At 44.3% G+C, this 18,562-nt stretch overlaps 1 protein-coding gene across 7 annotated transcripts in view; it reads right to left on the bottom strand.

Moving 5' to 3' along the window:
- The window catches only part of STAMBPL1 (STAM binding protein like 1), a 129,273-nt gene that overhangs the window by 50,604 nt on the left and 60,107 nt on the right, over nucleotides 1-18,562 (bottom strand). For 6 of the 7 annotated variants that reach the window (XM_077258921.1, XM_077258916.1, XM_077258917.1 and 3 more), the window contains one exon: nucleotides 2,076-2,159. In XM_077258921.1, the coding sequence (XP_077115036.1) occupies nucleotides 2,076-2,105 (30 nt within the window). In that variant the 5' untranslated portion in view covers nucleotides 2,106-2,159. Of the gene's footprint in view, nucleotides 1-2,075; nucleotides 2,160-4,932; nucleotides 4,955-18,562 lie in introns of those variants that run through there. The other variant, XM_077258920.1, reaches the window with a different exon arrangement.

Genomic DNA, 18,562 nt, shown 5'->3' with positions numbered 1-18,562 from the left:
AGAACTCCCTTCTTCATTGTATTCGGACAACATCCTGGTGTGCCTCTACCAGTTTCCTCTACCTCCGGTGTTCCGGCAGCCGATTCTCTGGTCTGCGAGTTTTCCACTATCTGGAATGAAGTCAAGGAGACGCTCGACAATGCATCTTTAAGAATGAAAAGGCAAGCAGACAAAAGGCGTTTAGATCCACCTTCTTTTCTACCAGGTGACAAGGTCTGGCTCTCCTCAAGGTACATCAGACTCAAGATTCCGTCCTACAAACTTGGGCCACGTTTTATAGGTCCTTTCGAGATTCTGCGTCGAGTCAACGAAGTCGCTTACAAGCTGAAATTGCCTGCCTCGCTCCGTATACCCAATACTTTTCATGTCTCTCTTCTCAAACCCACTGTCTTTAACCGCTTTCATCCCTCATCTCGCACGTCCCCTCTACCAGTTAGCTCTGACAACGTCTTTGAGGTAAAGGATATTTTGGCTGTTAAAAAGGTTCGGGGTAAAGAGTTTTTTCTGGTGGATTGGAAGGGGTTTGGTCCAGAGGAGAGGTCCTGGGAGCCCTTGGAGAACATTGATGCCCCCCGTATTCTTAATAAATTCCTTGCTACTCTTCGTAAAGGGGGGCGTAAGAAGGGGGGTACTGTTACAACCGCCACTCTCCTGCGGCGCGGTTCTCACCTCTCCAGCGTTGCGCCTGTTACAACCGCCACTCTCCTGCGTTCTCATTCCACCTCTGCTGCGTCCCGGTTTGCACGCTCCTCTGCCTTCCCGGCACTTCCGGTCTCCAGGTCCTCGGCTGGTGTCCTGTCTCAATGCAGGCGCTCTAGCTTCCCTCCTGGACGCAGGTACAGCCTCTCGGCCACCGCCCCCTGAGGTCATGGGGTCTCTCTCATCCTATCCTGTTCTTGCTCCTGCTACAAAAGGCTGCTTCACCTGTTCCTCTGTGCCTGATTGTCATTAGCTTTTGCTTGTGCATCTGGCCCCTTCCGCTACTGTGCTGTGTACCTACTCCGTTTGGTTCCTCGTCTAGTCTCACCATTGCCCTCCTTTCCCTTCCAGTACCCGCTCCTTCCTTCCCTTGTCTTTGTTCCTTTGTTTCTTTCCATCAGTCTCCCTGCTCCGGTTTCCAGCCTTTCAAAACACCTTCAGCCTTGTTCTCCTCCAGCCTCTCCCGTCTTCCTTCCTGGAGCCGTCCCTCTTGGTACTCCACCGTGGGTAAGAGACCTCTGGGCTTGCTCCTAAACGATCCCTGTATAGGGGTTGGTTTCCTTTCTAGGTCCGCTCGCCCAGGGGTAGTTCCCCCACGGTCCAGAGGGTCCACTCTTGTTTCGTTCCTGCTCGTAATAATGACCAAATACTTATTTTCCATCATAATTTGCTAAATCAATCTTGCCAAATCAGACAAGGTGATTTTCTGGATTTGTTTTCTCATTTTGACTCTCATAGTTGTGGTCTACCTATGATGTCAATTACAGGCCTCTCATCTTTTTTTTGTGGGAGAACTTGCACAATTGGTGGCTGACTAAATACTTTTTTTCCCCACTGTATATACAATGGTATTCAACTTGTAGATTATAATTACAAAAACTATACAAAAAAAGTGCTCACTGGTAGACATTCCCTGTAAATAAATTCATGAGTTCTGAAAACATAAATACAATCTGTCAAGAGAGATCTAATCTCTGTATAATCTGTGGATCCCTGTTAGCTCATGTACTGTACCAACTCACTCCCCGCTTACATGTGATGAAAAGCTGGCATTGTCATTAACTCTTTAGGGGCACATAGTGATAACAAAAAGTAAGGTTTGACACATAATGTATAACTTACTTCACTCCAGTACATTTGTAACAAGAACAAGCTCATAAAAGGCCAATCAAAACTATAAAGAAGAGATTGCATCACAACTTGCCCTACAGTATAATATACATTTCATCTAGGATTTACATAATAAAAATGGATAATTAATGTACACACACAGACATATATGGCATGCATGTAGACACTCTCAATGATATGTTTTACAGTTTAGAAAAATGTATATATATATATATATACAAATGAAATAAATAAAAAGGATTCACCAGTGATGAAATGGAGATGGACTGCTCCATGCTGTCTTCAGAGTTGATGGGAAGGGGCTGGTAATAGCTTTATAATCCGGCCATCTGCAACCAGAGGAGAAACAAAGAAAATCAATGCTCTACAAGTATCAAATAACATCAGTCCCTCTGTTCTCTATGAATCATTGGTCGATACAACGGCCCAGAAATTATAATGGTCTTAATGATCCCAGGCCTCAAATTCAGGAGTGGCGGCATGACACTAATGTTCAGCAAATACAGCCTTGCCATTCTGTGCTTATTAGAAGCTGCTTTGCTTCTAGCAAGAATTATGATTTACAGAAAACTGCGGGGGAGAGGATGAAGTGAAGGATTAAAAATATCAGTGAAAGGGTAAGTGCCGAGAGAATATCTCCCACAGAATACAGGGGTCTTAGACAGAAATCTGACCAAGTACAACATCTGTATTAGGTTCGTCCTTCAGTCTTGTGCTCATATATTTACGCGCATCTGGATAAAACTCTGCAGAATGCTTGGTGCTTGGTGCGTAAAAAAAAAAAAAATAGAGAAGATACACACGTTCAGACATTTTTAAGACTGTCTTTGATCAACCAGTAACCCAACTGACATACACAGACAGTCCTCTGCCCCCTATGTCAGTCTTGTATATATCACTCCCATAGTAGTACTACTTCAACCTGGCCTAGATAAGCAATGGCTGGGTACTCCTAAACTGAGATTACACAACATACATAAGAAAATACAAATACATCACAAACAATGTCAGGGTCAGCTTTAGGAACTTGCCCAGGGCTCCCTTCCCAAGAAGGCCCCAGCCTTTACTAGCCAGAGACCCAAATATTGTACAATTTCAGTGTCATTCAAGTTTTCAAGGTTAGAATTGTAAAAGGATCTTTGGTCACTTTACGCCATGTTTGTCTGTGTAACATGCAGTGTGTGTGTGTGTGTGTGTGTGTGTGTGTGTGTGTGTGTGTGTGTGTGTGTGTGTAAGTGACAAAGTGTGTGGGTATGTGTGTGTGTGTAACACGTAGTGTGAATGTAGCATATAGTGCGTGTGTAACATACAGGGTGTGTGTATGTAACGTGTGTAGTGTATATTTTGAGGGTGCAGTATGGAGTGAGTGTGTGTAACATACAGGGTGCGTGTGTAATGTGTGTAGTGTACATTCTGTGGGTGTAGTATGGAGTGAGTGTGTGTAACATACAGGGTGTGTGTGTAATGTACATTTTATTGGTGTAGTATGGAGTGAGTGTGTGTAACATACAGGGTGTGTGTGTAATGTACATTTTGTGGGTGTAGTATGGAGTGAGTGTGTGTAAAATGCAAAGTGTGTATAACAGTGTGTGTATATTATTATTATTATTATTATTTATTTATATAGCACCATTGATTCCATGGTGCTGTACATGAAAAGGGGTTACATACAAGTTACAGATATCACTTAGTGTAAACAAACTAACAATGACGGACTGATACAGAGGGGTGACGACCCTGCCCTTGCGGGCTTACATTCTACAGGATTATGGGGAAGGAGACAGTAGGTTGGGGGTTGCAGGAGCTCCGGTGTTGGTGAGGCGGTAGCTTCGGTAGTGATGAGGAGGCAGCGGGGTCAGTGCAGGCTGTAGGCTTTCCTGAAGAGATGAGTTTTCAGGTTCCGTCTGAAGGATCCGAATGTGGTTGATAGTCTGATGTGTTGGGGCAGAGAGTTCCAGAGGATTGGGGATATTCGGGAGAAGTCTTGGAGGCGATTGGATGAGGAGCGAATGAGTGTGGAGGAGAGAAGGAGGTCTTGGGAGGACCGGAGATTAAGTGAGGGAAGATATCGGGAGATTAGTTCAGAGATATATGGAGGAGACAGGTTATGGATGGCTTTGTAGGTCAGTATTAGTCATTTGAACTGGATACACTGAGGGAATGGGAGCCAGTGAAGAGATTTGCAGAGGGGGGAAGCGGAGGAGTAGCGAGGAGAGAGAGGTGCAAGGGTGTTAGCAGGGAGGCCGCAGAAAAGGATGTTGCAGTAGTCAAGGCGGGAGATGATGAGGGCGTGCACAAGCATTATAGTAGACTGAAGGTTGAGGAAAGGATGGATTCTGGAGATATTTTTGAGATGGAGGCGACAGGAGGTGGAAAGAGCTTGGATGTGCGGTTTGAAGGACAGGGTAGAGTCGAAGGTTACTCCAAGGCAGCGGACTTCCGGTACAGGGGAAAGCATGATGTCATTGATTGCGATAGATAGGTCAGGTAAGGAAGATCTGTGGGATGGAGGAAAGATGATGAGTTCAGATTTGTCCACATTGAGTTTGAGGAAGCGAGAGGAGAAGAAGGAGGATATGGCTGATAGGCACTCTGGGATTCTGGACAGCAGAGCGGTGACGTCTAGGCCAGAGAGGTAGATCTGAGTGTCATCAGCATAAAGGTGGTACTGGAATACATGGGACTTTATGAGTTGTCCCAAACCAAGTGTATAGATTGAGAAGAGTAGGGGTCCTAGAACAGAGCCTTGGGGGACTCCAACAGAGAGAGGGTGGGATGAGGAGGTAGTGTTGGAGTGGGAAACAATGAATGTACGGTTGGAAAGGTACGAGGCGATCCAGGATAGGGCGAGGTCTTTCATGCCAAAGGAGGATAGGATCTGTAGTAGGAGGCAGTGGTCAACTGTGTCGAAAGCAGAGGACAGGTCTAGAAGGAGGAGTACAGAGTATTGTCCAGTAGCTTTGGCGGTAAGTAGGTCGTTAGTGATTTTGGTCAGGGCAGTCTCAGTTGAGTGATGGGGGCGGAAACCAGCATATATATAGCATATAATGGCCTACAGCAGCATACACTACAGTGTTTAGTGTTATTGACAATTTAATTTACCAACTGAAAGCTTTTTTAGAGAAACTGGATCAAAAGCATGGCAACCCAAGGCCTCAGGATCCTACAGATGAGCCTCTGGCTCCGATTGGGTGTTCCGATTTCTGCCACAATTTTGCTTTTAGGGACTCAATGTTTTGTGTGGTTCCTCAGTTAGGAACTCACGTGTCCGTGGAAACTAGGGAATAAAATCAAACACGAATTTGCGGATAGTTTGTATTTGATATATTTATTTTCTCTGGATCATGTGACAATTGACAAAGAATGAGTTTTCGAGCATAACGCTGAGAGAAAGACAAAAGTAGCCAAAAAGTTTGAGAATTAGATTCAGGGTTTGTCTACCCTGCCTTATATTCTCTGTCAACATTTTCCTTAGGAGGGTGAAGAGAGCTTTTCATTTACATGGATACAATCTATTGCACCCACAAGGTGCACAGAGGTTCGGCTTGGGGCGCTATGATGAAGAGTTGTCTTTCTCTTGCTCAATAGGTAGGGCAGCTAAGGCAACTGATTCATGGTTTCTCAAAAACCACAGTCAAAACCTCGTTTTCTTGGAGAAGCCGCCACAGGTTGCTTCAATAGCTGCTGCTGTAACCAGGCGCCCCAAAGGGGCCTGTTGGCTTTTCAATGAGAAACACTCTAGATTTTTTGATACCTATAATTTCAGCCATGAATGTGCAATTTGTGGCGATAATACACAGAACTCCATTGCTTTAGGAGAAACAGACAGTTGGCAAAAGCAGCGTTACACAGTATGGATGAAAACACTGATGCGCATCACCAATCCCCTCTTGGCCTGGCCCCCACGGAAGAGCAAGGATAATTCAGGCTCATACATCACTTATCCTATCCTCCGGTGGATTCAGTCAATGACAGGATATCAAAAGAGGACACTGCTGTGTCTTATACATCTTTTGACGTGGCAGTTCAGTGGGTATGTCGTTTTGATACAGGGCTTGGCCTGCAAAGTCCGATGTAGAGTCAGCATTTTGTCTGTTACCCGTTCATCCAACATGTTATCATGTCTTCGGCTTGGTTAGAATCGAGTTAGTAGTCATTAGTTCACTATTTTAATTATTTTATTGTTTCTTGGTCCAGGTGATGACAACACGTGTGTAGAGTACTTGCATGTTTTAGATGACTGATGGAGCAAGTCGGCATTCCTGTTGCTGAGAATAAAACTGAAGGTGCCACAACAAATGCGCCACCCTTCTTGGGTACTGAGCTGAACACACTCTCCATGGTTTTTCACCTTCCAGAAGAAAAACTGCAGAGACTGGTGGTGCTCATTGATCAGGTCGTGATAGCTAGAAAAGTCAAATTGAGGCAAGTTCAATTATTATTATTTTTTTATTTTTTTTTATTTATTTATATAGCACCATTAATTCCATGGTGCTGTACATGTGAAAAGGGGTTACACACAGAGTTATAGATATCGTTAACAGTAAACGAATTTACAGTGACAGACTGGTACAGAGGGGAGAGGACCCTGTCCTTGCAGACTTACATTCTTCAGGATAGTGGGGAAGAGACAGGAGGTTGGTGTGCTGCAGCACTGAAGGTGGCGAGGCGGCAGCTCGTGTGGTCGTGGCAACAGCTCGGGTGGTCGTGGCGGCAGCTAGGGTGGTCGGTGACGTGGCGGCAGCTAGGGTGGTCGGTGACGTGGCGGCAGCTCGGGTGGTCAGTGACATGGCGGCAGCTCGGGTGGTCAGTGACGTGGCGGCAGCTCGGGTGGTCGGTGACATGGCGGCAGCTCAGTTGGTCGGTGACGTGGCGGCAGCTCGGGCGGTTGGTGAGGCGGCAGAATGGTTATAGCAGGCTGTAGGCTTTCCTGAAGAGATGGGTTTTCAGGTTCCGTCTGAAAGATCTGAGGGTGGTGGATAGTCGGACGTGTTAAGGCATGGAATTCCAGAGGATGGGGGATATTCGGGAGAAATCTTGGATGCGGTTGTGTGAGGAACGAATAAGTGTGGAGGAGAGAAGGAGGTCTTGGGAGGATCGAAGATTACGTGAGGGAAGATAATGGGAGATTAGTTCAGAGATATAGGGAGGGGACAGGTTGTGGATGGCTTTGTAGATCAGTGTTAGTAGTTTGAACTGGATTCATTGGGGAATTGGGAGCCAAGTTCAATCATTATTAGCATATATGGATATTCAGTCATTGGTATACTGTATATTCTGGGCTACGAACAGAGCAGAGGTACGACTGGTGTGCCCAAATTTGGGTAAAAAATATGCAGAGGTATATTGGTTTGCTTTTAGAGGATTACGGTAGGCTCAGGTGTTTCTCCAGGTGGCAGGTTTTACTGAGTCACTAGGGCATCCTGTAGTTTTGGTCATATACGTGGGGGGGAAACAAGTTGGGGATGATCAAGTTGGCAGATCTCATCGGCTTTATTAAATCGGACCTGGCTAGGTGCAGAAATCTGTTTAGTGAAAATTGTGCAGAAGAAGAATTGGAAAGGGGCCCTGAATTTAGCGGCCATGTAATATGAGGGAATCCTGTTTCGTCAGGGCTACTGGCAGGGTGGCTATGCGTCATCGTATGCTGGAGGGTAACAACCAAGATTTGCTGTTGTCAGATGGGGTTAATCTAAATTCTATAGGCAATAATATTTTTCTGTCTGCTTGGGTATTGTTGGGTAGCGATGGTGGGAGGGTTGAATAAGTATTTCAACATCCTTCCTTGGTGTTTTTTTTGTCCCTGTTGCTATCACATGCTCACTGCCTCGTGCAGTGACTTGGCATTGGTGAATATTTGTTTGTTTTATACAGGGTCAAAAGGGTTAAAAAATTGATGGTTAATAAAGCGGTTTCCATTTGTTCACCCAACAATGTGTTTTATACTTATTTAGTGTTTTTAGGTTTGCTGGTCCTTAAAGGTATATGGAAGCAGTCTTGGTTTGACACTACTCATCCGATATATCCATATCAGTTTGTTTTGTAGGACCTTTCGATCCCAATCACCTCCTCTAATGGGTGGTGTGACTAATTATTTGACACTAAAATCAAAGCAGTCCAGGCATCCCCCATGTAAGGCCGGCGTCACACTGGCGAGTTTTACGGACGTAAGAGCGCAGAAACTACGTCCGTAAAACTCGCATAACATACGGCACAATTATTCTCAATGGGGCTGCTCCTATTAGCCGTATATTACGGTTCAGTATTATACGGCTTTCTACGGCCGTACAAAATCGCAGCATGCTGCGTTTGTCAGCGTACTGCGCAAAAAAATCGCCAATGAAAGTCTATGGGGGCGAGAAAAATACGGATTCCACACGGACCAGCAGTGTGACTTACGAGAAATACGCAGCGGTGTTAGTGAAAAGTCGGTAATTCAATTGCCGGCTTTTCATTTCTCCTGCACAAACCCGACAGGATATGAGACATGGTTTACATACAGTAAACCATCTCATATCCCCCTTTTTTTTGCATATTCCACACTACTAATGTTAGTAGTGTGTATGTGCAAAATTTCAGCGCTGTAGCTGCTGAAATAAAGGGTTAAATGGCGGAAAAAATTGGCGTGGGCTCCCGCGCAATTTTCTCCGCCAGAGCGGTAAAGCCAGTGACTGAGGGTAGATATTAATAGCCAGGAGAGGGTCCATGGTTATTGGCCCCCCCGTGGCTAAAAACATCTGCCCCCAGCCACCCCAGAAAAGGCACATCTGGAAGATGCGCCTATTCTGGCACTTGGCCACTCTCTTCCCACTCCCTGTAGCGGTGGGATATGGGGTAATGAAGGGTTAATGCCACCTTGCTATTGGAAGGTGACATTAAGCCAGATTAATGATGGAGAGGCGTCAATTATGACACCTATCCATTATTAATCCAATTGTAGGAAAGGGTTAAAAAACACACACACACATGATTGAAAAGTATTTTAATGAAATAAACACAGCGGTTGTTGTAATAATTTATTGTTCTCTCAAATCCATTTGCAGTCCCTCGCTTGGCAACATAATAAACGCACAAGATACATACCTTCTGATGTACTGTCAGGTCCAACGATGTAATCCATCTGAAGGGGTTAACTAATATTACAAGCAGGAGCCCTGCTATAATGCAGCTGTGCTCCGTGCTTGTAATTCCCCTGCGAATGAATGAAATGTAGGTCATTGACCTACATTTCATTCATTCGCGGTGAGGCGCCCTCTGGTGGATGTTCTCATGAACTGCAGCCTGGGAACTTTTTCCCACGCTCCAGGTCATATGAGGACATCCACCAGGGGGCGCATCACCGCGACTGAAGGAAATGTAGGTCAATGACCTACATTTCATTCATTCGCAGGGGAATTACAAGCACGGAGCACAGCTGCATTATAGCAGGGCTCCTGCTTGTAATATTAGTTAACCCCTTCAGATGGATTACATCGTTGGACCTGACAGTACATCAGAAGGTATGTATCTTGTGCGTTTATTATGTTGCCAAGCGAGGGACTGCAAATGGATTTGAGAGAACAATAAATTATTACAACAACCGCTGTGTTTATTTCATTAAAATACTTTTCAATCATGTGTGTGTGTGTTTTTTAACCCTTTCCTACAATTGGATTAATAATGGATAGGTGTCATAATTGACGCCTCTCCATCATTAATCTGGCTTAATGTCACCTTCCAATAGCAAGGTGGCATTAACCCTTCATTACCCCATATCCCACCGCTACAGGGAGTGGGAAGAGAGTGGCCAAGTGCCAGAATAGGCGCATCTTCCAGATGTGCCTTTTCTGGGGTGGCTGGGGGCAGATGTTTTTAGCCACGGGGGGGCCAATAACCATGGACCCTCTCCTGGCTATTAATATCTGCCCTCAGTCACTGGCTTTACCGCTCTGGCGGAGAAAATTGCGCGGGAGCCCACGCCAATTTTTTCCGCCATTTAACCCTTTATTTTAGCAGCTACAGCGCTGAAATTTTGCACATACACACTACTAACATTAGTAGTGTGGAATATGCAAAAAAAAAGGGGATATGAGATGGTTTACTATATGTAAACCATGTCTCATATCCTGTCGGGTTTGTGCAGGAGAAATGAAAAGCCGGCAATTGAATTAGCGGCTGTTCACAGATATCGCGCTGAATGAAATCTAAATACAGAATATATATATATGTGTCTCAATGACATATATATATATATATATACTGTATATATGTTTTAATGAACATTTGAGCACATAAATCCATTAGATGTCGGTTTTGCAAGCCTGCGAGAAAATATCGCAGTACGGATGCCATACGGATTACATACGGAGGATGCCATGCGCAAAATACGCTGACACACCCTGCCTACGGATCACTATTTTGGGAACATTTCACCGTATTTCGGCCGTATTACGGCCGTAAAATACGGACCGTATTGTCTTACGCCGAGTGTGACGCCGGCCTAACTCCCTAACATGTCTGGAGACAGGTGTATCATGCACATTGATAATATCGTTACTATTGTCACCCACCCTCCTTCTAGGTAAAGTGACCAAAATAAATCCAATATCTTTAATGGATATGGGCATATTCCGGGACATTTTTTTACTTAAATGTACAGTACAGACCAAAAGTTTGGACACACCTTCTCATTTAACCCCTTAGACACAGAGCCAATTTGGTACTTAATGACCAGGTCAATTTTTACAATTCTGACCACTGTCACTTTATGAGGTTACAACTCTGGAACGCTTCAACGGATCCTGCTGATTCTGAGATTGTTTTTTCATGACATTGTACTTCATGTTAGTGGTAACATTTCTTCGATATTACTTGCAATTATTTATGAAAAAAACAGAAATATGGCAAAAAAATTTAAAATTTAGCAATTTTCAAACTTTGTATTTTTATGCCCTTAAATCAGAGAGATATGTCACAAAAAATAGTTAATAAATAACATTTCCCACATGTCTACTTTACATCAGCACAATTTTGGAAACAATTTTTTTTTTTGTTAGGGCGTTATAAGGGTATGTTCACACGATCCTGATTTCAATCCTTTTTTTTCAGGACAAAAACCGCAGCTCTTGGCAGAAAACGCAGGTGCGTTTTTGATGCGTTTTTTGATGCGGTTTTTAGTGCGGTTTTTTATGCAGTTTTCTCTGCAGATTGTCTGTGTTTGACACAAATAAAGCTTTAACTGCAGTGGGGGAAAAAAAAAAGAAATGATGTCATTTCCTTGTCCAACCCTTTTCTTCTTCCATCCTCCATTTTGGGACTAAACACCAAAATGAGTGGACGTGTTTTGAATGACAGCGCTCCGCAGATTGCTGAGCGTAGGCCGCGGACCCAGCTCTATCCAGCTATGCGTCATGCGCCCCTATATTTAACATGGGGGCGCATGGACATGCGTCGCACTTGCGTTTTGCGCCGCATGCGTCACTGCAGCGCACGCATCCGGGCGCAGAGGACGCAGCAAGTTGCATTTTTGCTGCGTCCAAAATCAATCAAAAAAGGACGCATGCGGCGCAAAACGCAGCTTTGTGCATGCGTTTTGCTGCGTTTTTGTTTGCGTTGTGTGTTGCGGCGCCGACGCTGCGGCGCACAACGCAAATGTGAACATAGCCTAAGTGCCACGTATTTAAGTGCCACGCATCACGTATTTAAGTGCCACGTATTTCAGTGCCACGTATTTCAGTGCCACGTATTTCAGTGCCACGTGCCACGTATTTAAGTGCCACGTATTTCAGTACCACGTATTTCAGTGCCACGTATTTCAGTGCCACGTATTTCAGTGCCACGTATTTAAGTGCCACGTATTTCAGTACCACGTATTTCAGTGCCACGTATTTAAGTGCCACGTATTTCAGTACCACGTATTTCAGTGCCACGTATTTAAGTGCCACGTATTTAAGTGCCACGTATTTCAGTACCACGTATTTCAGTGCCACGTATTTCAGTACCACGTATTTCAGTGCCACGTATTTCAGGACCACGTATTTCAGTGCCACGTATTTCAGTGCCACGTATTTCAGTGCCACGTGCCACGTATTTAAGTGCCACGTGCCACGTATTTAAGTGACACGTATCACGTATTTAAGTGACACGTATCACGTATAAGTGCCACGTGTCACGTATTTAATTGCCACGTATTTAAGTGCCACGTATCCCACGAAGATTTTCCATGGAGAACAGACACATCCAGAGACATGTCTGCTCTCCACGGCTGCAGCAACACACTGACAGGAGCCATAGTTCCTGTCGGTGTGTCACTGCGCATGCACGAGCGAGTTTACCGGTGGTCATTGACCCCGGCACTCTCGCTTAACGGCAGTGCTGCGTGGGAAAGTTCAACGCAGCTGTACTGCCGTTAACCGAGACGCCGGAGTCATTGAACTCCAGAACAGTACGCGATACACTGCTAGGAGCTTCACTCCTGGCAGTGTATCGCCGGAGAGCAGCCGATCGGCGTGGGACACTCGTTTTATGGATTCTGCGGACAGGGAGTATGAATTTGATTTTTTATTTTGTGATTTTTTTCCTGGAGGATCGAGGGCTTCGCCTACAAGTGTGCTGTTGGTGAGTATATACTCTGTTATGTGTTGTATGTACTGTACTGTGTGTCATGTATGTGTATTGTGTGTGTTTTGTGTAACTTTACAATTGTGCTAAGTCGCCGGACACAGGGACAACTCTCCCATCCTAATACCGGATGGGAGTAGTAGTCCCATACGGCGACTTAGCACAATGGTGGCACTAGCGTCGCATGGGGACACGCACACACACACGCACGCACACACACACACACACACACAGACACACACACAGACACACACACATACCAAATCAATCAAACGGCCGACACGATGCCCATGCGACGGTATGCCTCCATGTCTCTCCGCCCAAGCACTTCCGCCCACGCACTTCCGGCCGCTTCCCCGCACTTCCGGCTGCAGTGGTTCTGCACCACAAACCGCAATAAAACCCGCAGATATATTTTTGATCTGCGGGTTTTACTGCGGGTTTGACCTCACAATGGAGGTCTATGGGTGCAGAATCGCTGCTGTTTCGGGCAAAGAAGTGACATGCTCCTTCTTTTTTCCCGCACCGATTCATCGCGGCTTTTTAAGGGAAATTCAGGACCGTGTGCACAGTGGTTCCTGTTTTCCATAGGGGTACATTGTAATGTACCCTGCATGGAAAACAACTGCGGAACCGCAGCGGCAAAACCGCTGCGGTTCTGCAGTAAAAAACGCACTGTGTGAACATGGCCTAAGGGTTAAAAGTTGACCAGCAATTTCTCATTTTTACAACACCATTTTTTTTTTAGGGACCACATCACATTTGAAGTCATTTTGATGGGTCTATATGATAGAAAATAACCAAGTGTGACACCATTCTAAAAACTGCACCCCTCAAGGTGCTCAAAACCACATTCAAGAAGTTTATTAACCCTTTACGTGCTTCACAGGAACTGAAACAATGTGGAAGGCAAAAATGAACATTTAACTTTTTTTTATTTTCACAAGTGTAAAAACAGAAATTTAACCATAAATGTTGTTGTGCAATTTCTCCTGAATATGCCGATACCCCATATGTGGGGGTAAACCACTGTTTGGGCGCACCGCAGAGCTTGGAAGAGAAGGAGCGCCGTTTGACTTTTTCAATGCAGAATTGGCTGGAATTGAGATCGGATGCCATGTCACGCTTAGAGAGCCCCTGATGTACCTAAACAGTGGAAACCCCCCACAAGTGAAACCATTTTGGAAACTAGACCCCTTAAGGAACTTAACTAGATGTGTGGTGAGCATTTTGAGCCCCCAAGTGCTTCACAGAAGTTTATAAAGTAGAGCCGTGAAAATAAAAAATCGCATTTGTTTACACAAAAATGATCTTTTCGCCCACAAATTCTTATTTTCACAAGGGTAACAGGAGAAATTAGACCACAAAAGTTGTTGTGCAATTTCTCCTGAGTATGTTGATACCCCATATGTGGGGGTAAACCACTGTTTGGGTGCACCGCAGAGCTTGGAAGAGAAGGAGCGCCGTTTTACTTTTTCAATGTAGAATTGGCTGGAATTGAGATCGGACGCCATGTCGCGTTTGGAGAGCCCCTGATGTGCCTAAACAGTGGAAACCCCCCACAAATGACCCCATTTTGGAAACTAGACCCCTTAAGGAACTTAACTAGATGTGTGGTGAGCACTTTAAACCCCCAGGTGCTTCTCAGAAGTTTATAACGTAGAGCCGTGAAAATAAAAAAAATCGCATTTTTTTCTATAAAAATGATCTTTTTGCCCCCAAATTTTTATTTTCACAAGGGTAACAGGAGATATTAGACCACAAAAGTTGTTGTGCAATTTCTCCTGAGTACATCGATACCCCATATGTGTGGGTAAACCACTGTTTGGGCGCCAAATCTCGACGGATCCGTCGCATGGCGGATGGAACGGACGACCATCCGCCACAATCCGTCGCTAATGCATGTCTATGGGAAAATAGCGGATCCGCAAAAAAAAATGTCGGATCCGCTATTTGACGAAAATGGCGGTTTCAGACTGACGCCAAAAGACTGAAGTGTGAAAGAGGCCTAACCCTAATGCCAACCCGATCCATAATCCTAATCACAACCCTAAGGATAATCGCAACCCTAACCCCAAAGCAACCATAACCCTAATCAGAACCCTAAATCCAACACATCCCTAATCCTAATCTCAACCCTAACCTCAAACCTAACCCTAATCCCAATACACCCCTAATCCCAACCCTAACCTTAACCCTAATCCCAAAACTAACCCTAATCCCAAACGTAACCCTAATGCCAACCCTAATCCAAACCCTAATTCCAACTATAACCCTAACTTTAGCCGCAACCCTAGTCCTAACTTTAGCCCCAATCCTAACCCTAACTTTAGCCCCAACCCTAACCCTAAATTTAGCCACAACCCTAATCCTAGCCCTAACCCTAGCCCTAACCCTAAATTTAGCCCCAACCCTAACCCTAGCCCTAACCCTAAATTTAGCCCCAACCCTAACCCTAAATTTAGCCCCAACCCTAACCCTAAATTTAGCCACAACCCTAACCCTAGCCCTAAATTTAGCCCCAACTCCTCTAGCTGCCGGCCAGCAGATCATGGCGGGCGCACTTCGCATGCGCCCGCCATTTTCTTACTGAAGGAAGAAGCCGGCGGCCAGAAGAGGACACAGGGGGACTCAGGGAAACCAGTAAGTATGATAGGGTCCCCGAATCCCCCTATTTCTCTGTCCTCTGATGTGCGATCACATCAGAGGACAGAGAATTACACATCGCTTTTTTTTTTTTTTGCGGTCGCCGGTAAACAGTTAATTACCGGCGATCGCAAAACAGTGGTCGGTAAAAACCGACCCCGATCATGTTCTTTGGGGTCTCGGCTACCCCCGGCAGCCGAGACCCCAAAGATCTCCCGGGTGCCGGCCGGCGCACTGCGCATGCGCCCGCCATTTTTTTGCCGGAAGAAGATGGCGGCGCCTATTGGGAGCCACGAGGAGCACCAGGGGAGACAGGTGAGTATCGGGGGGCCATTGCGGGCGATCGGGGACCCCATTTCTCTGTCCTCTGATGTGCGATCACATCGGAGGACAGAGAAATTAAATGGGAAATCGCGTTTTTTTGGGGGGGTTTTTTGCGATCGCCGGAAAACGTTTAATTACCAGCAATCGCAAATCGGGGGTCGGTAAAAAACCCCGAATCATGTTCTCTGGGGTCTCGGCTACCCCCGGTAGCCAAGAGTGTGCAAAGCAGTCATCAAAGCAAAAGTTGGCTACTTTGAAGAACCTAGAATATAAGACATAATTTCAGTTGTTTCACACTTTTTTGTTAAGTATATAATTCCACATGTGTTAATTCATAGTTTTGATGCCTTCACTGTGAATGTACAATTTTCATAGTCGTGAAAATACAGAAAAATCTTTAAATGAGAAGGTGTGTCCAAACTTTTGTCCTGTACTGTATATATTATGGGCTTAAAAAAATGCAGCTGTCCTTCATTAAAAAATTTGAATTGTTATTCTTTTAACACTGTTTGTTTACCTGCACATTCCCAGTTGCAGAACGAAAAGAAGGAAAAAGCAGTCAGATCGTTGTGATGAAAAGTTTGCATATTTTTTACGAAACTTCTCAGCTAATTTAATACCACATACCGTATCAAAATCGAGTTGAAGTTTGATGTGGTCATAAATCACTTTGAAAAATCCTAATATTTTAGAAGTATCCATTAACACTTAACTTATCTCAAAGTCTCTGAAAGGGAAGGCCCACTGTGAATCAACTTCACAGAGAAAAAACTACATGTTATGCATTTTGAAAAAAAGCACCAGAACAATAATAAATCCAGTAATGTTGTATCAATGAAATGTAGACATAAAAGACATACACAAGTGACTTAACAGGATGGAAAAATCAATACATGATATGCACCGGACTTCAAATGTTCCTGCTCTGTTTAATATTTATAAATCACGTATCTTCCCATAACAGGAACTGTCTACAAGACTCGATCACTTGAAGGTTAAAGAGCCGTGGAATAAACAGAAACATCTGGTTTAAGAGTTCTCAGACATGCGTACACAGCTTTCAGTGCAGCAGAAATATAGAAATAGAAGAAATGCAACGACATGTTCTGAAACATTGGAATTAAACGATTAATGCAAATTATAAGAAAGTGAATTCAAACTGAATTTTGTATGGCTCATACATTCGAGAAAACTGAAGGACATCTATGTCTTGTAGATTGTGAGTCCTCGCGGGCAGGGTCCTCTCTCCTCCTGTACCAGTTGTGACTTGTATTGTTCAAGATTATTGGACTTGTTTTTATTATGTATACCCCTCCTCACATGTAAAGCGCCATGGAATAAATGGCGCTATAATAATAAATAATAATAATAATAATAATATGACTGTCTTGAGAGCCATATGGTCCCATGTATCATATGTCAGCCAGATAAATAACATCTATTGGCGAACACCAAGCTCACCAGCCATTCTCAAGGTCCATGTTATACCTATCTCGAATACAATTACATGCAGATCTTAACTGAAGATTCTCACGACACATATTGTACCTTTATTTTATAAATCATCCATTTAATTTTTAACTCCCTCCCATATTCCTCTTCTTACAAAGTCAAACAACTAATGAGATACAACTTTCATTACGCTAAAGAATTCTATAATAAGTGAGCTTCACTTATATGCAAACTAGGGGGAAGAGAAATGTTGGAGGGTTACCAAAGGAAATCAGATACCTCCTTTAATTTTTTCTAACATGATTCCGAGAAGTATGTTTATCAATGGAGACGACCTTCCCAAAGTCAGACGTGACGGTAAACTGCTACAAGACGATAAGCAGACAGTGACACTGCCCGTCTAGACTTGCTTATTTTATATAATCTCATTTCATGATAGATTATTATGTCTTTAATATAACATGCTTGTGTTATGAATTGGGTTTTGGATCAGATAAATAAATCCAATATGACTGGACACTTGGCAGCATCTCCTGGGTGTAGATAAATTAATTAACGAGTAACTGACAGTTTCTGGGAGAACAAACTGTTACTGTGTACATCCTCGTTAGCAAGTCAGTGTGACATCAAGAGTGAATATAATTGCCCCTAAAGCAGACTGGTCATCTCCATACAAGAAACCACACATGGAGGAGATAGAAATAATTGATTATTATCGCTATGGCATGGACATAGGTCATCCACAGATATATCTGCGATTAGGAAAAATAATTGCTTCAGTGGGTTCAAGTTCCTCAGTGGATAGCACTGCAGTGCGGGAGTCCTGGGTTCAAATCCCACCAAGGATAACATCTGCAAGGAGTTTCTATGTTCTCCCCGTGTTTGTGTGGGTTTCATCCGGATACTCCGGTTTCCTCCCACATTCCAAAGACATACTGATAGGGAATTTAGATTGTGAGCCCCATCGGGGACAGCGATGATAATGTGTGCAAACTGTTAAGCGCTGAGGAATATGTTAGCGCTATATAAAAATAAAGATTATTATTATTATTATACGTTCCAGAAATGTTAGTCCTTGGGAAATAACAGAATTAGTTTCCCAACCACATAATTGTAATATCAACCTAAATTACCTTACCCCCGCTGTACTACAGAACGCCACTGACTGTCTGTCTGCAGTCTCCAACATCATGTCCGCTCTCTATCTGAAACTCAACCTCTCCAAAACTGAACTTCTTCTGCTCCCGCCTTCTACTAACCTCCCTAAATCTGACATTTCCCTCTCCGTGGGTGGCACCATCATAACACCCCGGCAGCAGGCACGCTGTCTGGGTGTTTTGTTTGACTCCGATCTCTCCTTCACCTCCCACATACAATGTCTTGCCCGCTCGTGCCGCTTACACCTAAAGAACATCTCTAGAATCCGCCCTTTTCTCACCATGGAGACAACAAAAACTCTCACTGTCGCCCTAATCCACTCCCGTCTGGACTACTGTAACGCTCTATTAATTGGCCTCCCCCTCACTCGACTTTCCCTTCTCCAGTCTATCCTTAATGCAGCAGCCAGGGTTGTCCATCTGGCTAATCGTTACTCGGACGTGTCCGCTCTTCGCCAGTCGTTACGCTGGCTGCCCATTCATTACAGGATACAATTCAAAGTACTTGTTCTCACCCACAAAGCTCTCCATAGTGCGGCACCCCCTTACATCTC

This window comes from Ranitomeya variabilis, chromosome 4, assembly GCF_051348905.1.
Source record: "Ranitomeya variabilis isolate aRanVar5 chromosome 4, aRanVar5.hap1, whole genome shotgun sequence".
In the NCBI taxonomy this organism is placed as follows: Eukaryota; Metazoa; Chordata; class Amphibia; order Anura; family Dendrobatidae; genus Ranitomeya; species Ranitomeya variabilis.
Note: the sequence above shows the minus strand (reverse complement) of the source record. Positions and strands in the feature narration are given on the sequence as shown.